The sequence below is a fragment of the Electrophorus electricus genome, chromosome 16, assembly GCF_041902795.1.
Source record: "Electrophorus electricus isolate QZ-2024a chromosome 16, ASM4190279v1, whole genome shotgun sequence".
Classification (NCBI taxonomy): Eukaryota; Metazoa; Chordata; class Actinopteri; order Gymnotiformes; family Gymnotidae; genus Electrophorus; species Electrophorus electricus.
This window is the reverse complement of record NC_137512.1, coordinates 14,829,448-14,855,939: the sequence shown is the minus strand read 5'-3', so window position 1 is coordinate 14,855,939 and position 26,492 is coordinate 14,829,448. Positions and strand designations below refer to the sequence as shown.

General features: G+C 37.4%; 1 protein-coding gene across 5 annotated transcripts; it reads right to left on the bottom strand.

The window, feature by feature from the left end:
• Positions 1-581: 581 nt before the first annotated feature.
• csnk1a1 (casein kinase 1, alpha 1) lies at positions 582-26,492 on the bottom strand. Of its 5 annotated transcripts, XM_081698455.1 has the most exons (12): positions 25,753-26,492; positions 25,223-25,329; positions 18,060-18,186; positions 17,851-17,949; positions 15,518-15,601; positions 9,491-9,630; positions 9,042-9,120; positions 7,675-7,749; positions 7,415-7,521; positions 6,993-7,141; positions 2,676-2,723; positions 582-2,525 (listed from the first exon to the last, which is right to left on the bottom strand). In XM_081698455.1, the coding sequence occupies exons 1-11, from the start codon at positions 25,873-25,875 to the stop codon at positions 2,695-2,697; spliced, it is 1,119 nt and encodes a 372-aa protein (XP_081554581.1). In that variant the 5' UTR covers positions 25,876-26,492; the 3' UTR covers positions 582-2,525; positions 2,676-2,694. The 5 variants fall into 5 exon arrangements, with proteins under 5 accessions (XP_081554581.1, XP_026886571.1, XP_026886573.1 ...); XM_027030770.3 differs by lacking the exon at positions 2,676-2,723 and having other exon boundaries at positions 25,753-26,491; XM_027030772.3 differs by lacking the exon at positions 2,676-2,723 and having other exon boundaries at positions 7,029-7,141; positions 25,753-26,491.

Genomic DNA, 26,492 nt, shown 5'->3' with positions numbered 1-26,492 from the left:
TCAAGCATTACTGATAGTTTAACATTTGAGACCAGTTTGATATACTAGGAACATGCAGTGATTTTAGACTGAAGGGTGTGCCATTGGTGTGGACACTAGGATAACATTCCTCCTGGAATACAAACTTCAAAAATTTCATGTCAAATGGGTTTCATTAAAACCATTTAGGCTTTAGTAAGTTTAGCTCTGAGCACCACCTCAACCCTGAAGCAGTCAGGTTGAAAAGAGGTAGGCTTGTGAAACAAAGGGTGTGTCAAATGTCAGATTATTTGAGGAGTGCAGTGCTTTTAATGTTAAACTGGGTGTGCTTAGGTATTGGAAGGTGACTTACACTTGCTTAACAGGAGTTTCCCATTACCAATTAAGGAAAAAAGTGGTTTAATAGTGGCTTCTTGAGAAACATGTGGTTTTAATCGCTTATTTGGGCCAACCTACCAGCCCTGCACCCCCCCAAAAAAACAATGATGAAGCTTTCACAATGGTGGGGGTGCATTCAAATTGTATATAAATAGAATGAATAAATAAAAGTTGACTGTTCTTGTATCTGGTATTGATGACAAACACTGAACAATTTCCACAACTGCCATTTCAAGTCATTTTAATATTTACAAATATATATTTGGGAGAAGTTAAACACCATCACAAGCATTTGTAACTACTCACCAGCTCATCAGTTTATAGGAACTGCTTGCCCAGATTACAGCAATACCTTTAGACCACTTCCACAAATGCCCCAATACATGTCTGTAGTTTTCAAAACAAATTAATCTGAATCCTGCACTTTTCATTCAAACATTTTCTTGCTCAATTTTAATATTCATTTTTAAAGGACCACTGATTTGGTTGTATAACAGACTGTAAATGACTGTAGAGACCAAGAAAGGGACAGGACAAGGGAGACAACTAGATGTCTCAGCCCAAGCCAGTGTTTATGGGTTTTTTAAAATTACAGACTGGGTCAGTGGTTCTGAGAAGTCATTTTTAATTTATTCTGACATGCTAAAAGGGAATAAGTTACACTTTTTAGAACATCCAGCAGTAAGATACTTTAAGCTGGGTTAGAGGACAGAGGAAAGGGGTTGGTGGGTTGCTGGGGAAAGATAAGTAACCTCACCCCTGAGGGGGAGTAGGGGTGGAGAAGAAAAAAAATAAATAAAAGGGGAGAGAGAGAGAGAGAGAGAGAGAGAGAGAGAGAGAGAGAGAGAGAGAGAGAGAGAGAGAGAGAGAGAGAGAGAGAGAGAGAGAGAGAGAGAGAGAGAGAGAGAGAGAGAGAGAGAGAGAGAGAGAAAGTACTGGTGCCTTGTGGCCAAAATCTGGAGAAACTTAAAAATTAAAATAATTGATCTTGTCCCAAAAAACCCAACACATGAACTCCCAAATAAGCAATACAAAAGCAAAAGCAACATGGCAAAAGAGGAAGGGCGGAAAAAAGAAGCCGCAGAGAACAAACACCCCAGAGATGTAACAAAAATACCCTTTCCCTAAGGTTTATTCAAAACAGGTAAAGTAACTATAAAAATGAGAATTTTCACTAATATATATTAAAAAAAAAAAAAAGTTTACAAAAATTGTAAAGGGAAGGGTGGAGACAATTTTTCACCTCTTATAAACAAAAGACCATGGCCATTTGTGAAGTTTTGCCCAACAATTTTTCTTACTAGAAAAGAAACCCAGATCGTTCACGCATACAATTTCATCTAAGCAAAAAAATATACAGGTTTACTGAATTGATGCCTAATTTGTAATGAATATGCTCCTGTGAAGTTCAATCTTTTATTCATTTTTTAGACTTCAGAATATCAAGTACAATAACAGTTAATGCAGCGTTCTAAAGAGAAATCTAGTAGTCACTAGAATTTTTCATCTTCACATTAGAAGCTCTTCTAGCACATATCAGCAGGCAGAACCTTATTACCTTTTCAGAGGAAAGAGAAAACAATAAATGCTTAGTAATAGCCAGGTTTCTCTTATAACAATTAAAACAGATTTAGTCTTACATTGTTTCAGCCTTGCTTAATGAGGAAAAAAAAAAGAAGAGGAAATCGTTTCCAATCTGATAAGTTTCAGACTTCATGACAACCAGTGACAAGACAAGAATGAGGGAGCCCAAGCCATTTTCCTGAAGGAGAACTCTAGGAAAATATTGCCAAGCGCACAATTATATCCTCAGAGTCAACCATTTTCTAAAGTCTTTATTTTTGAAGAAAAAGAAGAGGGAGGGAGTGTCTTCAGGGACAGGATAGAAAAGGCTACAGCTTCAAATTCCATACCAAGCCTGCTCTCTTTGTGGATATAGTATATACATACCAATATATAGATAAATGCAGAGCATATTATCTATATATACCGATTACATATGTAGTTTATGAAACAAAAGTTCTTTAACAGGAAAAGGGTTGCCCACAGTGCGCCTGGCAAGTTCTGGTGAATTTGATCCTAAACGCCGAAGTGTGATTGGAAGGCAAATCCTGCTACGACCACTCTGTTCTGCTCTGCTTCATTAATCTGCCTTAATGCTTAGAAACCTGTAAAAGAAGAACGGAGAGATGGAGGTTACACCTCAGTTTAGTAGAGTTGTGCTTTGCTACTATAATTGATTTAGTAAACCCCCAGCACGGATACTGAAAAAGAGATCCAAGTCACCAGTCACTTTGAACATCATGTAAAATACTTACGTCTACAGAAGGTCCTCACTTAAAAGCAATGTTCTTTAAAAGCACCAACTGGAAAAAAAACTCTTATTACTGTTATTAATACAAAGCTTTTAAGATGCTATAGGCAGCACACTTTATTTAACCAGATATTTAGTGCAAGTTCTAAACTACACAAGCACAAATGGAAAGTGCTTCAATTGTATACTGTAGGTACACAGTTTGTCTAGACAGAGTGGGCTCTCAAAACAGGTTATGCAAGTTACAGCAAAATGAAGTTTGACTTGCTTTTTTGGAATACCCATGACTTCAACTTTTTAGATGGCTTTAATTTGTTAGCCACTGTATTGCTCACTCCAGAATGAACCTACACAAGTCTCAATGTGTAGACTGAAGTGGTACTACTACCACCACCACCATCTTCACAATGAACCACAAACAGCTTACATTAGGAGTGTAATGCTTCTTTGATGCGTTACGCAAAACACAGAAAAACGAATATTCAAATTATATCCATTGACTAATATCCCTTGACTGGGCCATTTGAAAAAAGACTCTTAAAAAAACAAAAAACAAAAAAACAAAACAAAAAAAAAACAAAACAAAAAAAAAAAATCCAAAACAAAACCACACACTGAGATTTGTGCAATTTCAATAGTCTCATTGTATCTGCACTTCAGCTCAGTGACAGATGATCTGAAATTCATACTTCCCACAAAAGGTAGCAAGGTATTTGGGTCATGATGCAGCAAAACAAATCACCACCACCCTTCACAGTGGGTTCTGACTCTGAAAAGCAATGTTAGGATTTCGTCAGGCATAATGGATCTCATGTCTGCCGAAAGGCTCCAATTTAAATTAATCTAATATAATTAATTCATTTTAAACCAATCCATAACACACAGTTCCAGAACTATGGACAATCATCTAGGTGTTTTTTTGGCAAACGTGAGACAAGCATTTATATTTTTCTTGGTTAGAAATGGTTTCTGCCATGCTATTTCACCTAGCTTTCTGGATTCTTTTTTCCCCTCGATTGTCATGAAGGTTGGGCCTGGCTGAGGCAAGAAAGACATGCAATTCTTTTGGTTCTTTGCCACTTTCTCGATCATTTTAAACATGCTCTTGGACTAATTTTGGGAGGGCACCCACTCCTTGAAACACCAACTCCTGATGTCTTTTCAAACTGCAAGATTGCATAGATGATACACTGTACAATAAAGACATCACAGTACCAAATTAATCCAATTTCCTGCCAGACTACATACCACTCCAATCCACTATAAAAATCTGACTAACTATAATGTGAAAAACATGGACAAACTCAGGAATTCAGACAGGGATGTGTTCCAAAAGACATCCAACAGACAGACCTCAAAACTTTAACCAATGAAATTCTATAGTGATTACAGGTAGCCATTCAAATAATGTAACTCCAAATAATGAGTAAAATGTGCCGTTTGTGGCAAACCAGTATACAGACATTAATATCTGGGTTGGATATTGGTGTAAAGTGTTAAGGCATATCATCTACTGCTAATGGTCAGGTGATAGTTTAAAATGAGACATTCTGCAGACAAAAGACAAACTGCCTATAATGTGAAGTTTGATGCTTGAACAGTTCAATGCTGATGAGAGTCAGTCAACAAACCGTGTGCATAACCTCTAAAGCCAAATTAGTTTTTTAGCCATGCATAAGATACAGTAAAATATCTCTGGCGTGGCGGGGAGGGGGGAGGAGGAGAGAAAATCAACAAACCGTGATTAAATTTTTTATTTATTTATTTATTTATTTTTAGCAGCTTTCAGCTAGTAGTCTAAAACACACACACAAAAAAAAGTGTTGTTAAATAAGCTGGTCTGATATTTTGTTAACAGGACAATACTGGTCTTGGCTCCATTATTTTAACCGGTTTATGACATTTTCCCTTAGATTGTGCCATTTTGTTTTTAATTTGTAATTGCCATCAAGATTTGCTACTGTTTAGCCTACACGGAGCTCCTCAACCTTGACTGTTCAGGTCATTCATTTAGACTTGACAAAGGCCATTTCGATGAATCTAGGTATGTTTTACCTTTGTTAAAAATCCCCAAGTCAATTTAACATTTACAGACATGGGAAACAATTCACCATGCTCATCCCAGCACTAGTTCTGAAAATTCTTATTTTTAATATTTAAAACGTCACAGATGTAATGTAATTACAAATGCATGTAATTAAAGAACCACATAGCAGTACTCTGCAGAAGTTTGGGTTTTGGAAAAAAAAACCAAAAAACTGCTTCATGCAAAATGCACCAAACATAACTACAGGGGGGAGGGGCTCACTGTAGAAACCCCACATCAGTGCTAATGCATCTGAAGTTACCAATGTCTGATGTTGATATAGAGCAGACAGGATTTTTGTAAGCAATTTATTAACTTCATATCATGTATTTTCATCTCTCGAAGTAGTAAGCAAATGCAACCCAATACAAAAAGTGGTAATAGGCAATGTTTTAAAAGCCCAGTTTAACACTTAATATTTAATCAATATTAGAACAATGCCCAGATTTGATGATTAATAAAACATTAAGCCTGAACACCATTTAAATGAAAATAATGGAGTCTAATTGTTGACCATGCAAAAAGTATTCACCAATAATTTCAGTTTTTGGACTTTTTCCTTAAACATTGGTATTGGTGACAATTTTTGTATTTGTTGAGCATTACTAAACATCTCCCCTGCTGTAGCGGTAACAGAATGCACAGGCTGAATCAGTTTCCAAGAAAGCTGCAATTTTCATGGCCAACACAAAGAAGTAAATATAGACAAAGTAGTATAGAAAGTACACAATGTAATGTATAGATATGTTCGTCAAACTGTGGACCCATAATTTCTCGGACCCAGAGAGGTGACTACCAAATGCAACCATATACTACTGACCAAGGAGGCTACACAAAAGGATTAAGCCAATGTCACGTCATCAGCAGACAGTATTTATAGGTCAGCCACTTTTCCAGCACTTGCACAACACTCAAGAGCCTCAAAAGACAAAAGCAGCTTCCAGCTTTGAGGTATCCTGCTCTATAGGACTTTTTGGAATGGTAACAAAAGGATCTTTCCTTGCATCACCAGAAGATATTAAACATTTAATGATGTACAACACAATGAATACCATAAACTACCAAGGGTATAAAACTAGCTGGTATAATATTAACACTACCATATTTCAATAGAATTTGATTTGTGATCTGTTGACAGTTTGTGAGGACTGATTAAGCAACATAACCTAATCAGCTGAGCCAATACATGATAATGGATTTCCAGAAAAATTACCATGTGTATATCTAAAATGTTTATATTACACAGTGCAGTTCTTTGCATAAGAAATTGACCATAGAAGCCAATCTGACATGATTATGACTAATTGAGGCAAAAAGTTCATAGACAGTTGAAAAGATGTTTTCTATTTTGCTGAATAAAACATGGCATACAGAGTAAAACTGAGAAAGATTCCAGGCAAAATGAACACAAAATCTTATCGGTTGCTGAGTGCAGACTAAGTATCCTGTTAAAAATAAACAAAAACCCAAACTGTTCTCTTACCTAGAGTTGGAACCCCTCTTTAAAATAGTCTAGATATCATGTTCAAGTTGATAACATGCATGTTATTGTAATCCCAACAGAAATCTCACTAGAAGGTAATAAAATCAGGTCACCTCCACTCCACAAAACTTGCTTAGACTGTCCATAGCCTGCTTTTACAGTTAACAATAAATATGACTCATGCCAAATTAAATGTTCAATAGCAGGATAATGTAGTTTTAGATCCTCCATAGACAGCACAATGTTGTAAAATCAAAATCTTATCAAAAAAGTAAGTAACATGGTTAGTGTACAACACCACTCCCACTCATCAATCATAGGGATTGTACTGGAGACCACTGGAATAAACACTAAATGGGAAACATGTCATAAAATCAAATGACAAAATCCTATTTGGAAAGGGGTTAAATCAGAGAGAGAGAGAAAGGATGGTTATGATCTAACAGTCAGGAAAAAGTTATGAAGCCACCCTTTATCCCAGAGAGGAATAGACATTTTTAACAAAGTTAGTAGTCAAATTTCCCAAGGACGTCTTTGCATCTGCAAGACAGACCAATTTAAATGTGTCTACCTTTTTGGGTGTCTTCTTGAGCAATTACTTATTTTGCCATATTTAATATATTTTGGGGTGGGCAATTTTTTTCCAAATTCATTATTGAAGTTCATCTCTGTTTTCACCTCTTTTTACAAAAATGAAAGTAATTGGTGTCTTATTTTGCACTGAAAACGTCACTTGGCTGTTTGCTACTAACCTTTCATGTTACTCTTGGGTTTGTCAGTTTGCTTGCCTGTGGGGGTTTGTGCCTGTTGCCCCTGTCCCCCTGAGGATGCCGCCTGTTGTGCTGCTTTCTGCTTCAGCATGGTCCAATCAAAAGTGTAGTCATACTGGTGATTCAGAGTTCTAGGGGAGAGTCAGTGGCCGTGAGCAGTACGGGAGGGGGTGGGGGGTACCCGAAAACATGAACATATACTAAAAACACCAAATAAGGATATAAAGAGCACTTCCACACAAAATATCTTTGAGAAAAGCACTACACAAATTGCACGCTGATTCAAACAAAATCAAAAAACTTGATAATTTATTGTATTCCAAGAAATAGTTTCAGCCGAGTCATAATATAGATTTTTGTTTCCTTTGATGAATGTTAGACCGATGTGAAAAACCGACAAGTACCTGAAAAGAATCCGAAACAACTGACGCAAATACATGTAGTCAGGAGCTTCTTCGAAACGCAGCCCACGACAATAATTCAGGTACATGGCAAACTCAGCTGGGAAACCCTATAAAAGGGAAAGAAAAATAAAAAGTGACTCAACCAATGAACAAGTTACCGCATTCATCAACAAAGACTTGAAGCCAATCTCTACAAAAGTTTAATATCAAATTATAATACAGCTGAATGAGTAGCATTTTTCAAAATTCCACACGCATACCTTACACAACACCTCAACAGGAGTTGACATCTTTTTCTCACTGATCTTCTCATACTTCTGTTTCTTTGTGGCTGCCTATGGCACACACAGGAGAGAAACGAAAGTTGCTTTACAATGTGCTACTGACAGGCCATTAGCTCCAGGAAGCATTTTTATAACTCCCAGCTTGGAACCATGTCGACTTCTGTTAGGTCTTACACCGAGCCTGCTTCTATAGTTTCAAAATTTCTCACATGTACTCATCATTCAGCATTTTCTCTTCTGTAGCATCTTGTATAGAGCAAGGATTATTACTAGTGAGAGCTAGATATTTGACAGAATTTAAACAATGGCCACTGACATTTTACAGATCAGATGAGTGCATTAAAAAAAATAAATAAATCATACCATAAGGCATGCCTTAAAGCCACCAACAAAATCACAGCATGGCATCTGTTACAGTCAGCACTATTTGTGTGCACGAGAAGGTGGTGTGTACAGTGTGACAAGCACATTATCATATGCTGATTGCAGCAGGATGTAGCGATTTCACTACATCCTGGTTCTGACCAGAGAAGCAGCTCCTCCTTTGAGTCTACGCAGCCCTTGCAGCCCGTAATGACAAATCTCCACTCCACAATACAACTAATGTCATCTCATCTGTTGGGTTCAACAGCCAATTTTGACACACGTGTGACATTCTGGTCTATATAGGGTATAACAAGATGACCATGAAGAGCACTTCTCTTATCATGGTATACTGCCAAAGGCATTTGCAGTAGGTCAAGACATAACTGGACTGCTGACGACTGTGTAAAGGTCTGGTCTAAAAATTCCCTGTTCCAACTGTCCCACCATGATGGGTGATACAAAAACAAGTAAAAATGGACAACATGTATCGAGCGCTTAGGGGCATTTATCTGGCATGCACTGGGTCCATTAATGTCTGTAGATTGACACACTGAACACCAAGGCATACATTAACATGGAGATCAGATTAATCCATTTATGTCCATGTAATAGTGCAGGAACCCTCCAGGAATGGTTTGATGCAGATTCAAGTATCACAAAGTTAACAACCTGGCCACTAAAAGTCTGTATAGAATAACCTTAAACAGATCATATACACACACACACACACATCTACCATAGGCAGATGTGTGAAGTTCTGATGCCTACCCACCCAGGGCCCTTGTTGAATCACTGCCATAACATGTGACAGATGTCAGACACAAAAGATGGAACAATGACATACTAAATCCAAGTTTGTATTTTTCTATTTAATGACTTTATATCCTAAATTCAAATTTTAGAAAAGGATGGCATGGTACAATGTTAAATTTGAATTATAGGAAGACTGAGACCCCCTGAGAACCTCCCCAGCTTACCTTCAACCCTTGCCAGGGGAGGCTGGTTCTGTTGAAATACATCAGCACATAGCCTAGTGACTCCATATCATCTCGACGACTGTTGAATACAAAATTTTAAATTAAAATAGAAGACAAAAAAAAAAAACTTGGTTGTAAACTGCTTAAAAAAGTTTAACCACAATACACCCATTCTTAAAAAGTGCTACTTGGGTAGTTAGTGGACTCTCATGTGCAAGAACCTTCCAAGAAAGGTTGATGCTTTGAGGTGGCCCATTGTTTCTCCACCTTGAAATTCTATTTTAGGATACTTTTAGGGACTGCTTAGGAGGCATGGCAAGCACACACAAAGAATATGAGAGCATGCAACCCAAAGCACCACAAATGACCATTTTATCAAAATCTCCCCCCAAATGTGACTGCAATACTGAAAACTAAAATCTTCTCCTTTTATTGTATAGTCCCTGTACCTCTGCTCTATGCCCAGGTGTGCATTGATGCTGGCATAGCGAGCTGTGCCTGTGAGGTTTTTGTCTTCTCTGTAAGGTATGTGCTGCCGCGTCCTGTTGTCCCGGTATTTCTTGGCCAAACCAAAGTCGATGAGGAACAACTGCAAAGATAAGGAACAAAAAACACTGGGTGTGTCAAAAAAAAGCCTCTGGCTGCATTTGTAGTGCATTACTTTTTATGAAATGAAAGTGAGTGTACCCGATTAAGACGAAGTAGACTAGATTTACATTGGCAAAATGAACTGTTCAGGAAGAATATTGTCAAATTGACATCAGCAGGACTGTTGACTGCCAAGACAAACTGTACCAAATGTGTGCCGAACCTCCTAGCGGCTAAACTGACATGAAACCAAAACTATTAGAATGTACGAGACGTGTAAATTCAAATGCTGGAATGACTGGTGAACTGGCAGTCATCTTGATTTGTCAGTAGGTATCAGCATTGAAATCAGGAACACCTAAAAATCAGTTGGAGTGTACTCTTCCCCACAGACTCCTCAGAGTAGCACTGCATTACCATTAAAGAATGCCAGCCCTAGAATGACCATTTCTACACTAGGACACCATAGAAAATGGACGAAGAAAATTATTATATCAGATATTCTCACGCGGACACTGACATTACAGCGGACAAAATAAAGCTACATCATACTAATATTTATACTATGCTATACCAAAAGTATGTGGACCACACCTACTGCTAACAGGTTTACAACTTCAAGCAAACTCCAACAGACAAATGTCAGTAGAATAGCTAGTAGTGAAGAGCCCAATGACTTTAAAAAGGAACACGTTCACAGGATACATTTGTACAAGTCAGTTTGTGAAATATTTGACCTTATTGATCTGCCTTGGTCAACTGCAATTGCTATTACTGTAAAAGAGAGGTGCCTAGGAACAACAGTAGCTCAATTATGAAGTGGTAGACCCAGCAAACACAGAGTGGGGATACAGGTGCCAAAAAGACTACAACATGCTTATCTGTTGCGGTGGTATCTGGAGTGATCAATCAAACTTTATATGGCAATCTGATTGAAAAATTATGGTTTCAGTAAATGCAAGGTGAACAATCTAAATGCACAGTGCCAACTCAAATTTGGTGGAAGGGGGATAAATGGTTTGGCCTATTTTTCATGGTTTAGGCCAGTCCCCTTACTTTCAGTGAAGGCTAACTGTGCAATTACAAAGACAATTTAAAACAAATGCTTGTGGGTACAATTTGGAGAAGGTTCTTTCCAGGTCCATGGTGCCCAGTAGCAAAGCAAATGTCCATAAAAACATGTAAGCATGTTGCGGAGGAACGCCAGCTCCCTCATGACCTCAAACTCATTGAACACATTTTGGACGAACCTGAATGATGATTACAAGTCAGGTCTTCTGATTTAATATCAGTGCCTGAATTCACGAATGCTTTTTTGGCTAAACGGGCACAAATCCCTACAGATGCACTCAAATCTTTTGGAAACCCTTCCCAGAAGAGCAGGGTGCTTCAGAAGGGAGGCCCAAATTAATATTAAATGCCCATGGTTTGAAATAGAATGTCAAATTCACACAGTAGTATAGTACATATGGCCAACACAATTTGACATGCCACTCAAGTCTTGGGTAACTTGATCCAATGAAGTAGTTGGGCCAATGGACCTTTGCAGATGAGCACTTCTATATGCATTTTATTCTTGATGTTCTGAAACAGACTCTGCCACATTCCAACACTTAATTAGCTCAGCAGGGATTCTTGTTAAGACTACTTGTTTATTAAGGGAACAAATAATCAGATAATCCCACAAACTTCATACAGGGCACTGAAATGATTGAAACCTGTGCAGCAACAAAACATGTCTCACATTTTATAAAAAGTTAGAACCAAAACAAGTGTGCACATAAAAACCATTTCGTCTCTTAGGTATCTGACAGAAATTCATGTACATTACACACTACCTTGAAACATTTTAAATGGTGACCTTCAACAGATCTTTTTGTTTGCTCAGCAGCGTGCACAAAGGAGGAGGACCCACAAGGTGGACTTTCCAACAAACATGCATTTCACTTTGTTTCAGTGAACCTTTATGAAGTGACTTTTGTGAGCCTTTTCTCGTCTTTAAACATCACATGCTTGAAAAGGTGTAGCTATTTTGCAAAAAGCATTGCTTGCCCAAAATGAAAGCTTTTGCCAATTAACTAGCTAGAAACTTTGCTGAAATGATTAGCAGACACACGCATGAATGATGTGTGCCGACACCATTACATTTGTGGACCAGCCTCTTTAGGCTTTAAACACATTTGTCACAAATGTACAGACTAATGTACAAATGATCAAACCAATTTTGCCTTTTCTGACTTGTACAAAATCTCTTGGTTGTTTCTTCTTTCCAAAAAACCCCCCCAAAAATAAATATCCCAAAACAACCTCCCACTACACCGTCAAGTTCTGCCAGTCTTATTTCCACATAAATGTGCTGGGAATATTATGCTTACAATATATTTTAATACAGGTTACAGCAAACAGGCTGTTAAATGTGATTCAGAAGTATTTAAAATTAGTAGGTTTTATATACGCCGATTACGTCAACATTATCTTGGACCAAAGCCAAAGTTTTTTTAATGTGTGAGTAATCAATACATGACAAATGACATTTATGGGCACCTATTCTGTAATCTGTAGTGAAATACATTTTAAAAGCAACCCAATCAGAATAAGAGAGTCAAAGTACAACCTTAAGCAAAGAGCATTTTTATAAAAAGCAAAGACAGAAGGGTCTTAAAAGGCCACAAGTTTGTGAAATATGGACTTAGAAATTTTTTGCCTGTGCTTCTCCTTTCAATTTTTAGAGAAATGGTTTACAATTGGGGGGGGGGGGGGGGGGGGACGACAACAACAACAAAAAAAACAACTTAATAGTTTACCAAGGGCAGCAAGTCAAAGAAATTATTCCAAAAATAATGATTAACTGCAGTTGCTGCTTGAGTGGTTATAATCTTCCATTAATTGCAACATATACTTTTCTAAATGTTTTGTGCTCATCTCAAATGTAGTCTCTCTGAATAACCCTTGTGCATTTTTAAATGTGGTCATACTGAAAGTCATATTTTATGTGTTTGTGCACATACATTTAGGTATCTGGTGTTTGCCAAACCACAAACTGTGAATACATCCCTGTCTTTTTTTGTGGGCTGTCTAGATCATGGCACTCGACAAGCCAGTCAGATTTGGCTTCCCTTTGTAGATCAAATTCAGGATGATTAAAAATTGTACTGCCATCCCCCACCCCCAACTGAGTTAATCCACCCACAGATTGAAAACTAACCTTTGCAAAATTTATTTATTTATTTAACACACACGCTGGACCTACTAGCATTAATGTTGAAGCTAAAAGCTAAGCATAGGAAGTACACTCTTCTTCGCTGCACAGACCAGCACAAATAGCTACACTGGCCTCCAGGCTCAGAGGACAGAAGAGCTGAGTGGATAACATTCATGTTTAATGGCAACGTCCCAGCTACAGTCTGCAAAAAAAACCCAAACCAAACAAACACGAAGAAAAAACCCATCACCACCTATACATGTGCCCTAATCACTTTGTCTGTCCAACCTAGGTTAGGACTGGCAACGAAACTTTTCCTAAAAGAGAGATCAATACCAACTGTCCAGGCAAAACTACAATCAACGAAAAGTATTTTTTACCTAATGCTGCTGTTTTTTTTCTTGTTTTTTTTTTGACATTTAACACTAGCTAACTGAGGTAATTATGAGTCTTTAAAATGTTACTAGCATACTTGCTGCAAAATCTACAAAAACAATGCTATTAATTTGTTAGATAAAAGTCTGTAAGATAAAGCTTAGCAACAAAGCTAATCTATTGTGAGAGGGTTCCAATCAGGTAATCAGGGCTAACAATGATCGCATGTTGTACTAGGGGTAAAAAAATGTGCTTTACATGCACCTGGAATTTGCCAAAAGGGCATGCTTTGCAGTGTGTAGGTAAGAATATTGGTGTGTGTTGCTGCCAAAATTAGGAGAGACCTGACCAAAATCAAGTGTTGTATAGCTGAAGCAATGCAATCACTAATTCATTTTGGATCCAAACACATACACCTCATCTGCTGAGCCACTTGTTGAACTGTACATGCAGGAATCTAGATCAGAAAGATAAGCAGCTCTTAGTCACTCTGATGCAGTTCACTCATTACCATCATCAATACTAATTTTTCTTGCTTTGCAAAGTTTATTGCTCACTATTGCTTTAGGCCATAGTTACAAATGTGAGTGATTTTTTAAAAACTCAGATTTGGGCCAAGCAACACCAGACTTTGCCAACAGTGTAAAGCTCCCAGTGGCCCAATAACAAATCTGTAAAACTAATGGATTGTTCTTCAAACGCTTAAGAAATTGGCTTTTACTCCATGTAGTAGATTTAGGGTTGGTAAGGATTAAGATTGATCAAATTCCCTTACAATTAGAGTTGTCTTCAATGTAGTATGCAGTGTTTGTCGATTATCACAAAAAGCAAGACACACACACACACACACAATATTGCTGCTCTTGATGTTTAGGCAAGTATCTCTTATCTGGCAGTGATGTTTTTTCCAGGGATTACGCCCAACAGTTGCCACAGGAGTGCCAAGCCATACTCAAGTTGGCATATCTTGCAGAAGAGGGAGTGGGATGAGCAGTAGCTCATTATCATTTAATGAGTACTCAAACCATTCATCCTGAACATGGCTGTTTAGACAAGGTCAGAAGTTGTGGCAATTGATCCTTGTGGTACTTTGTTTGAACAAAGTCACATTTAAGTGACTTAAATCACATTTGACTAAACAGGGTATGATGTCACAATGTAACAAGTTCACATGAAAGGCTATCAATATATGAAATTCGAGTTCCAATAAGTGGGGGTGAGCAACTATGCGTGTTCAGGCCCAGTTAGAGCACAAAAATGAGGTGGCAGAATAGAGCCTCATTTTAACTGATCTATTTACACATTCACACAGAAGAGGGAACCAAAGTTTACCGTCAGATGGTATGAATGGATTTGCAAGTTTACACTAAACAACAATAGGTTTTCAACCTGGCTAACGGGAGACATTTGAGTAAGTAGTGCAAACATCTTATGGGAATATAACCCAGATACAAAATACATGAAAACGTACATTGGGACCCAAGTTGTTCAGGTGAACTAAGGTAGGCCTTAATTGGTGCATGGCATATTGTTCAAACGTCCAATGTTTTAATAAGGTCGAGCCCATTTTGCAAAAAAAGAGAGAGAGAGAGAGAAAAAAAATTGTTTCCACTATACATTCATGGATATCTAAAAAAAAAAAAAGTTCTATAAACAGAGGCGTCACATGTAGGTTTGGCAAAAATGAAGCAATGCATTCCAAATTGAGGAGCTCAAACTAGCAGTCGCATTGCAGAATATTACACTGGAGAAACTACTAGCAAAATGTTTATTGTTCTAGACTTGGGCTGTGCACCTTAATGCACATCACTTGAGGTGCAAGTAGCTGTAGCTGACAAAAGTCCCATAATCCAAAAAACCTGAACCTGAGGACTGGGTAGAAAAAAAGTCTTCAAAAAATACAAGGCCTCGCCACCAGACTCAACATGACCCTATTAAACCTGTCAACCAGTTCAGTCAACCAGTAAGAGTTCTAGTTCTATAAATTCTAAATATTTCAATTAGAGTCAGTCAATGACATTTGAGAAAATAAAAAACAAAAAATAGGGGGGAAAAAAACCCTCCTCATGAGGAAAAACACGAAGCAAATTACTTTGCATGATATACCTGTAGTCATTAAACTATCCCCAATCCCTAAAACAAAAACCTGCCCTCCAGTCTGCTACACAAAAGATCACTGCAATCTGGTTATCTCTGTTTAACATGTGTGTCTGGTTTAATGCCAGGTTGTGTTAAAGGCTATTCATTAAAAACAAAAAGCTAGCATGGGGGGAAAATTGGGCAGTATTATTAGGCGATTGTGGATTCAGACCTGGTTTAATCCTGAGAAAGATGGGTCCTGAGAAGAACTAACAGCCAAGCTTCTTTTCCTCTTCCCCACTGGAGATTCTAAACACTAAACAGACAATAGAGGGTGCAGTGCATCAAACAGTATTGCTGACAACCCCACATGGCCAGCGCAGACAGGCAACACAAAGGCTCAGAAAAAGAACAGGAGGAGAAGGAGCAGAATGAGGGGGGAAAAGAAAGCCTAGTGCCATCCTTCATACACCAGCAAGCATCCTGACTAAAGTCAGGGAACTTCACTAATAGTGGGACCTCTGTCTGGAAAATTAGGCACAGATCAGTCACACACTTGAGCAAAGGACAGCAAGATGGCTCAGGTGTTTATGAAAGCCATGTATGATTGATATAGGTGGTACCAATCGCCTGAAAAGCTCAATTACACAAAAATTGTTTTAGCCTGGTTGTCTTTTTTGACCTTGAAGCTTTATTTTCTTTAAATACTTAACATATTTCTTTATTATTCAACACTAGTTGTGTCATATGTCATGGGAAGAGAAAGGTCCGAGTGGCTGGGTGAAGCCCATGCTCACCAAGGGCAAAACAACAGATCAAACTGACACAACCAGTGTTAAGTTGATGAAACCAAAAGCATTGGCTACAATGGGTGTCACAATTAAAGCACATTTTGAAAGTATGTTGCCAAAAATCTAAACCCAACAAACAGACCCCACCCATGTATCTCATTTGCTCATCCAAATGGACAGCTACTACTGTACATTCAAATACTACTAATAAAACTCAGAGGCTACAGAACAACTTAGGACCTTCAGTAAGGAAGAGGGTAGAATACATTGGCATTTGTAGAATTTAAATCAAAAGAAGGGAAAGAGGGGATGGGGTCTAAAAGTGTGCATTATAAGAACATGAATTTATCTAATTTACACAAAAACAATACAGCAACTTGGATCAAGTCTGAATTACAAAAAGGGACAATTTTCATGAAGCTAGCTTTATGTATGTAGGTTTTAATAAAGCATACCAAAAATATACAACAGACAAGCAATTAGCTCAAATCCAAGCTGAGCAATCCTTGCACATGATGTCAAAAACTCATTTAATAACGGGTGGGAGACATATGTATAATACACGTAGGAATCTGTATTTACATTTACATATTTTTATTTTCCTAATTCTCACAGGAGAAAGCTCCAACAAGATGAACATTTTTAAAAAAAATATGGGGTGGAAAAAGATACTTGTCTACAGATATGAAAATTTTAACTAATCTCAACTAAATGTCCAAGAACAGTCACAACTTAACAGGACCATTCAGAAGAAGATACAAACATATTTAACAAGTTAAATGTAAACTGTTCAGTGTGTCCCTCACAAACAAAGGTCTAATTTGGGCCAAATCTATATTGTAGATTGGAAGACAAGTAAATCAGGACAGAGGTAAAGCAATAGATTCTGTAGAATAGAGTTTGCAACTATTCACATGAGATTCTCCCATCTGTTCAACTTACTGCAAATTTTCCATGAAAGACTTACAAAAATGCCAAACTGGAGGTCAATAGTGTTATCGAAAAGCAGAGCTGGGGCAGTATCAGATTTCCTAATAATGCAACACGTGTACATGAACTAAAAAGCTTTAAGCTGGCATTCACAGACACACAATGGTAAACATTTATTCCAGAGAGCACTGTCAATAGTAATACAGGCTTGAGTAAATTAGTATTAATGAAGACCATTACTCCGTTTTCACACATTCAAAATCAGTAAATCTGACCTTGTACTGGCAGGTCTCAGTTTAATTCACATGATGCTTTAACTTTGCCAAATGTTGCCTGTCTGCAAGGGCTCAAAACAATTAATTTCAAGCAATAAATGAATAAACAAACAAACGGTCAGGCAACGTCAGGTACAGTTTGTATACAAAAAGGTGACAGCTCAAAGTGCTTCAAAAAGTGAGCAAAAGGGACATTTTTCACAAATCATGCAAACCGGGTCCGATCCAAATGTAATACTCCACCAAACAGCTCGTCTCACCACATGATGGTCTCAATGATACACCCATAACTGAAACTGAGCATTAAAGAATATGTTCCTTTGGGACTTAAAACATTTTAATTACTGAATTATTAGAACTGTGTGCAACATAAATTAGCATTGCACATAGCAAGTGCCACCAGAATCAACATCACATGCTCTTAATTGTTAAGAGCAAGTTTATAAGCTTGACAACACCCCCCAAAAAACAAAAACAAACAAAAACAACCAACCAACCAAGAGATTATTAGTTTGTGTGCTTGACAAACTAATAAACCCCAACAGTGGAACAAGTGGATAAAAGCTTACCTTATTACAGTGACGGCCAATACCCATTAAAAAGTTGTCTGGCTTGATATCTCTGTGAATGAAATTTTTCGTGTGCACATATTCAATTCTGCTGATCATCTATGGAGGAGGAGGGAGGAGAAGAAAAAAACTTTGATAAAGTCCATCAATGAAACCCTAATGTCAGGCTGTGTGTGTGTGTACACCCCTCCCCCACACATCAGCCATACCTGATCTGCAAGCATAAGAACAGTTTTCATTGTGAATCTGCGAGAGCAAAAGTTGAAGAGATCCTCTAAACTGGGTCCCAGGAGATCCATCACTAGGACATTGTAGTCCTTTTCCTGGCCATACCACCTGTAAAACAGCAACAAGAAAGATAAAAGTAAAAATTGAGCTAAAACTATTTGACATTATTGATAATGTCGACTGAAAATTGTCAACAAATTTCCTTGATTTACTGTTGACCTTTTAAAAGGTTTAAGACTTGACCTGAATAAACAAAAAGAAGGAAAAGGTTTTGGAGCATTTTATTAAACAGAACAAATAAATTTCATGTGGCCTATGCAAAAATAAGTTAGCCATCCAGACACATGATGTGCATGCTGCAGCACCTGAAAAGGAAATATCCTGGTATTGATTGAGGATTACTGTGCTGCTACAGAATCTTCACAAGCAGGTGTCCATGAGGAAATGTAGCTCAGCAGCATAGTCCAAAATGTAACCGATTTGACAGAATAGGCAAGCGCATAAAACACAAGGTAATTAGAATATCCTAACCCAAATCCATTTGTATGTACATTTAGCAGACTGCTTTGAAAACCTACTGAACTCGTGGCAGTTTGTAAGGTCTGGGCATTATACTAATTAGCTACCTATGCTAAAATGGTCAAAATTATCTTAAAATATAGCTCAACCTGCAAACATTTGTGTTACATCAGCTTGTCATCCTGATCTTGGCTACCTCCTCATGAGTAGACAATTTATACATGTATAGTACAGTATAGTAAAGATGTTTGAAATTGTCCCTTGTTAGCGGTTCATACAATGTTATTTCTCTCTGATATATATAGAGATTTGGTCCATAAAAGTAATTATGTTCATACGTTATCAGTCTTACATTCTTTTAATAAAACAAATGTTAAATTATTAGCTATATCCTCATCTACAAGCCACATTTATAACATCCCTGTTGAAAAATGGGGAAGAGCTTTTGGTAAAACAAATGTGACTTGTGTCTGACTCGAATAATGTGATTTCAGCACCCCACGTTTGCGAATCTACCTTACATTGCATACACATGACTCACTTTGCATCATATGGAAGAAACTATGTAAACAATCAATCAATTAGTGTACATTAAGGCCATTTAAAGTTCCCAAGACTCACTCAACTGACGGTACAAATTTTTTTAATAGAAAACCAAACCCTTGTCATTTTGAGGAAACTTTTTGGAAAGTGGTTGTGGAGGGGTTGTGTTTATTGCAAGACACTAAATATTTTATCCATTTTCTTTGTAATACAAAAGAATTTCTGCAGAACAAAACAGCAAGAGATCAAACACAAAAAAAGTATATAAAAAAAGTAATATACATAGAATTAACTTTTAGGGTGGGTTCAGATTAATAGCTTTAGTTTGATTAAAACAAACCATGGTGAGATTGATCTGTTAGTGCAAGTGTGAATGCTTCCTTTCGAACCTGCTTAGGTGGTCTCGGTCCATTTCTAAACACAATATGAACCAAACGCAGGACGTCACAAGATGCAACAATAAATGCGCCAGAAGCGAGTGTATTGAAAACATTTTCCATTACAGTTCAGGACAGGCATTAGAAACATACGTGGTCTTTGCAGAGTACTTTCTTCGGTATGTGCAGTTTAGAAGTTTCTGGTGCCGTTTTGACTCCATTTTACCAAATTTTCCTGTTTCCAGATACCACCAGGCACACAACCCCAATAAGCACATTAACCCAATTCTGCACCTGCGCCCCCCAGCAGGCCCGTTCTGGCATACCAAGAAGAATCACTCGATAGCATGAAAATAGAGTCCATAATTTCTTAGAACTACCTACATACCAATTTTCAGCCATCTTTGTACCAAACATGCGTTCATTTCCATAACCCACAAAACACGCGTGCCTTCAATAACCACCCAATGCACATTAGTCCCATAGCATCGTCCCTGAATAGATTGGTCCATAAATAGCTTTCTTTCTCTCTCTCTCTTTTTTTTTTGAGTGATGGCCTTTCACACCTATGAATATAAAAATGTTGAGGGGAGTGGAGGAGGGGCCCAGCATTATTTCAAAAGTGTTTACCAGATGCACCTGAAATGACTGACAGCTGCTCCAACAAGCATCTCCCCCCCCCCCCCCCAAGCTGAAAACAGAAAGCTCACATGCCTTGAAATGGTCACCCAATAAGTGAGGGAAGGCAATGTGCAAAACAATAGACTGGTACACTCTAGCCAGACAAGATGTAGCGCACACATGCGACACTGGCAAAACTAATGTGGTCATGGATATTTTTAGTGGATAATTTGATCATCAATATTTTTGGACATTATAGAAACTTAGCTGAAGTTTAAGTGGAGTTGTTTGGGTGCATTGATGAACTAGAAGCTGAGTTCTGACAGTTCAGTGGCTTCTAGCATGGACTATAATGTAAATTAAATACATTTCTAGAATTTTTCCCCGCAGGAAGCATTTGTGATAGAAACAAATGCATCCTGCTGGGAAATATTCTAGAAATTCTCTAAGTCTAAATGAACATTTGTGCATAAGAGAATGCAAACCATTTGCAGTACTACAGCACTTACAATTTCTCTGCAGCATATCCTTTTAACCCATTAGTAATACAGCTAATATTGTTTAGCCTTTTTAGCAACAAAACTATTAACAATGAAGCAAATATTGTCTTTGTAGTAAGTTGTTGTAGTAACATTGTTGTGATTATTTAGCAAAACAAATCTTGCACATTCTTGAGCTATAGTGACTATTTGGATAGGTTTTTTGGCACTTTGGAGATGTCTAGGACACCTATTGGAAAATACTATGTAGCTCCTGAGTACTTTCACATATATGCTCAAATCTGTTAAGACCCTGGTGAATCAGAAAATGTACAGCATGACTGAAATTTAAACTCCAACAACCACATTATAAACCTTAAAAAAATAAAAAGGTGCTTTCTGTTTTAATTTTTTTTTTTTTTGTCCATTACATGAGCTCAAATGGAACCTAAACCACTGGGGGGGGGGGGGGGGGGAAGTCTGGATGTGAATTAATTTCTTGGCCCAATTTGAACCCTGAATGATTATTGTGCTATATGCACAATTTCAGATAACATGCGTTAAATAATTTCTACACCAAGAATTGAAATGTAAACTGCACATATTTTAAAATGAGGTTAAAATTGTAAGTGCACATAAAAGGTTAAGCCCATAGACTAAGATACATGCATCATAAGTCAACTAACTAGCAAGCAGTAAGTGACAGCCAATACTTATTCACAAAATCACCCAACATTTCATGTTGTCCATGTTTGAAATACTATCAATAAAGTGAATGAAGGGTGTGATGCTGCATTGGGGCATGATTCTTTGTAAATACATTAGCTATAAATACTAGCCACATTTATATTGGCCCTGATGTCATTTACTTATATACATGCTTCTTGTTCTTAGTCAGTTAGGTTTCTAACTTATATTTTAATGTATCTAACATTAGCTAGCAAGCAATGTGTGATGGACATCTGATGTGCAGGTTCACAAAGTGTTCTATATCTGGACCATTTAGAAATGCTGAGAGGGGCTAGGTTTGCTAAAATAGTCACCAAGTGGATGTGTGGTTTTGCTATTATTGTAATACTCCATCTACATGAAAGGATGTGAGGATGCAACAGCACATGGATGTGTTTACACAAAGGCCATCTCAACCATAATGCTGTTTACTTAACTACAAGCGAGTTCTACACTTGGCTTGTCTTGTAGCTGTCGAATCACATTTCAATCAAACCAACATTAGCTGACAAGCAAACATTAGCTAACAACTGGTGATATGCACATATTTGCTGTGTTTGTTCACAAACTAGCCAACATTTTTGCTCACTGTCCCTTTTATTGAAACATGCATGCATACTGATGATTTATGGTAGTAAATATGAATAAGATAGCATTTAAAAAAAAAACAACAACCCAAAAACAATTTTTGCAAATGCTTGCAAACACCTGCCACTATTAATGCATCAAATACAAAATCAATCACATTTTAGCACATCAAGTTAGTAATGTATAATTGTCATTCTCAGAGGTAACACTAGAGTCTTTACACTAATGACTAACTCCCCATTGCTAAACATAACCAAGAGACCCAAAGGACTTCATGTCAGCATTCAGTGTTAGCTGTGATTATAACAAACATATAAATTAATTACTACTTTCACACATTCCTCAGAAGATTAACAAAGCAATGCTGCTCTAAAACAAGACATTTTTCTTAGCAGTAAGACATGTATGGCCCCCAAATTCAATTTCCTTCTGAGATTTCCAATCATTTTAGAGGTCATACTGCTAATGCTTGCATGAAATATGCTTTGCAGTACTAGGCTTTCTAGTGTCTTCTAAAGAGAGGATCAAGTTTATTCCTTAAACTATACTGCCTCGTGTTGACAGATTTTTGACATCAAATGTATCATGTAACACAGAACTAAGGACACTGATGACCATTTCTGAACAGTGGTACGAGACAAAAGTAGGGGCTGATATTTAAACTGGTATTTCTGTAAACATTTCAGGCCCCCTAGCACAGCCATGCCATTGACCATCTTGTTTACTTGCATCACTCAGCTCCCGTTGCTACTGAACACTGCAAAATTAAATGTCAATTAGTGTTTAATTGTTGTACTAGGCTGATTATTTTTGCTGCTTGCAATATATTCCAAAGGAATTCTTATACTAACAACTGAAAGTAACGATTTTCCTACATGACTATTTTCAGTACCATTATAATTTACTATTCACAATTTGACTGTCACTAGAGCCTAATAAGATTGTCAAAAATTTGATCTTACACTCGCTATGACACATCCCATTAAACAAAACTGTTTGCAAAGTAGGGCTCCTTACACAAGTCCCAACTCATTATATTACACAACTCATAATACCGTACTTGAAACAAAAACTAAGACTGTATTGAAGTACAATCTAATGCCTGCCTACATAGACATCAGTCACACTGCTCTCGATACATTTTTGTACATCTAAGTAAATAGGCCTATAGCTTGCATAAAGCAATAATACAGGAATTTTTGACTTCTGTTTAACTGACAGTGTCGCAATATTTAGTGTGGTTTTATTTTTTGTACAAGGCACATTGTATTGCTTTTTTAATATACTAAAACTTTAAAAGCCCCCTAATCTGGTCTGGTAGATTTTAGTTTCCATAACACTGACTGAAATACAAGATATCATTACAACAGGTTATTTGCAAACCTAAACCAATACCACACAGATCTGTTTTCCAAGCAATAATCTCGATCCCAGTAATCTCAATCACATGTCCACTAATCCCATCAAGACCCTTTTCCATTTTGTTATCTGTGTGAAAATTCTTCATCCCCTGCAATTAACCAAGGCTGCTTTTTCATATCCTGATTTTTAAGTTGAAAAGTGGTACCTGGAGAACTTAAAGGGACAGGGGCACAAAAAAAAGTAGTGTTTAGTGTTTCCTAGCAAAAATATTACATATACTTACTTTGAATTTCAGCATATCCTAAATTTGCCTACCTTTCAGGGTTAACCTATACTAAAATCCCAAGATCTATTCTTTACACAGCACTGATAATTTTGGAAAGCTTAGAAAAAGTTGCATTTTCTCCATCAGCCTAAACAGTACCCACCCAAGAGGCCTACCATCCAATGAATTTATACTGAGTATATATTTATATTAAAGTTATAATAAGTATTTCTAACATTACACCTGCATATCTGTAAAACAGAATTTACAGCATAGGGGATTAAGGAACATGATAATTATAAAAGAATTTTATCACTAAACAATTTTTATCATTAAACATACCATAACGGTATTTAGATCATGTATTAAAGAAACCATTGTTACTGCTTGTCAATAGTTGCAAGGACAAATAAAGAGACAGGTGAAAAAAAGTTAAGTGCCAACAGTTCTTCCCAATTTGGTGATGTTCAGAGAAAGGAGAAAAAAGGTAACAAAACCAGAAAAGAGACACTATAGCTACATACTTGTACCTTTTAAATGATTACACTAGCTTGATGACCGCAAGAGTACCAGCTGAAAGATTAGTTTGGCAATGAGCAAGAAAGGATCTTCAGCATGACTACCTGCGATAGTACAAGCAGCCTACTTCTCACAAAGGTTAACTGTTTTGAAAGACTTCATTAGCCATTACATGCGATGTTCTCAGTAGCTAACTGAAGGGTAAAAAATGTTAATAACCTTAATCCCTAAATATACATTCCTTACACAAAATCCCATTCTGAACTGTGCGGCACTCATTTAGGTAAAACATTATGCTCCTCTCCTGGCAAGACAAATAAATCCAGAGCTTTTCAATAATTTCACTCTTAATGAGCAAATAAATAAACAAGGTTTTATTCGCCTCCATATAAAAATTAATGATTATAATCTGCACTAGGTTAGTTCACTTTAATATGCACTTTTCCCTATGACTACTTTCTCATCAAAAACAAACAGAAAAGGAAATGAACTACAATCTGCCTCAACATTATTAATATTCCTAAATACACTAGTCTACACTGAAGGTGTTTATTCAAGTAAATTCCATTCTCCAGTAAAGCATCAAAAACTTTTAATAAATCCTCAAGTTACATTATGTACAATCTGTCTTGTGCTACTGCAGAATGCCGTGTCGCCAATAAGGACACCTGTATACATAAGCAAGAATTTGCTACTTATATATCCCGACCTGAAACCAGCATTTGAATGATTTCGCCCCACAGACACAGCAATACATATTTTCATGAATACATGCTTCTGTGTAATGGCTTAGTCAACCAATAAGTGCTAAGAAAAAAAAGCAAAGTTGTAACGTAGCTTCCTCGAGATTAATTGCGCAATTTGAAGTTCGTATGAGAGACAAAAAAACGTTTTAATCCGTGAGATAAAGCTAATCGTTGCGTAAAAACACCAGTCACCTTGATAAACCCCACCACTATGTCCGGAAACTTGTTTTCGACGTCATTCAGCCGCCATTTTCTTACCAAGAAGGAAGACATGTTGAACAAACATAACAAAAGAGGAGCGGCCATTTGCAACTAGTAGCTACTGATGTTAGTGAGCTGTCTTGCCATCCAAACCCATTTGCTCACTATTTTGTGGTTTTAAAAAGTTACCCTTACCTGATGTGCGGAATTCCAACTCCCCCCTGAAGAATTTTATATAGCTTGCTTTCATACAAGAGCTGCGGGTGTCTGGCTTTCTGCGACTCCAGTTTTACAGCGACCTCCTAAATACAAAAACCAAAGTATTAATGACTGAATGCTGAAATTAAGATTTTATATAGGTCAATGAATCGCAAGGTTATCTAATCTGAATTAGTTAGGCATCTGGCTAAAATCAACGTTCATCGACAAGTAGGCCAAGCTATCTAGATACTGTATAAAACATTTGGGAGATGGCCGAGAGGAATTTGAGGAAATTGTTAATATTTAGCTAACAACTAGGTTACCAGTTTAACAACTAGCCTGTATGACAGCTAACATTAGCTAGCTACCTAGCTAGAAAAGTGACGTTAAGCAAAAGAAACGACGGAGTTTTTAATCCATGACCAAAGCCTAGCCACCTACAAGTACTTGGCCTTGATCCATGTTAATAATATAACATTACATAGCCACTAAATCTAACTTTTACAAATGTATTTCAGAATTACCTCTCCGTTTGTGATGTTGATTGCCAAGTAAATGTCACCAAATGATCCAGATCCAATTTTCCGGACAAGCTTGTATTTCCCACCGACTATAAATTCGGCTTTAGAACCACTGCTACTAGCCATATCTTTCTAATCCCTAGCAACACTCGATCGGTAAATGACGGCGTTTTATAATCGAATATATGCGACCCTTTAGCCCGTTGGTAGCTACTGCTGTAAGTAACGTTACATATAGCTCTTTTTCTGTTGTCCGATTCAGTTGAAACAATGCTAGCTAGCTAGCTAGCTTAAATGTGTTGTTGGCTACCAAAGGCCCGCGATTAATCACTAAGACGAAAATGTAAAAGTCATTTGTGTCAAATGTAGGTTCTCGCTGTCCCAAAGTGTATTTCAGCGATACGATTATTTCCCCGAAATCCGATGGGGTTTACTTGACCAGTTTTCCAGTAACGTTAGCTACTAGCACACCAGCAGCTAGCTAGCCTCATAGAGGAAGGACACAGTAACGTTATTAGCAGTCCTGTGTTCGACGTTTTCTCTAAACCACCTCAAATAGAGGGGCGATTTTACTCCACGATGAAAGATATATTCCGTTGATTTAAGCATACATTAACGAATTCTATTTATCCGTTGTAATATTAAAGAAATAAAAGGAGTCGCTACTATTTCCTAAGCGCAACCCACTCACGCCGCCATCTTGTCGTTCTGCCGTTCGTCTCGAGGTGATTAACTAGGTTTCT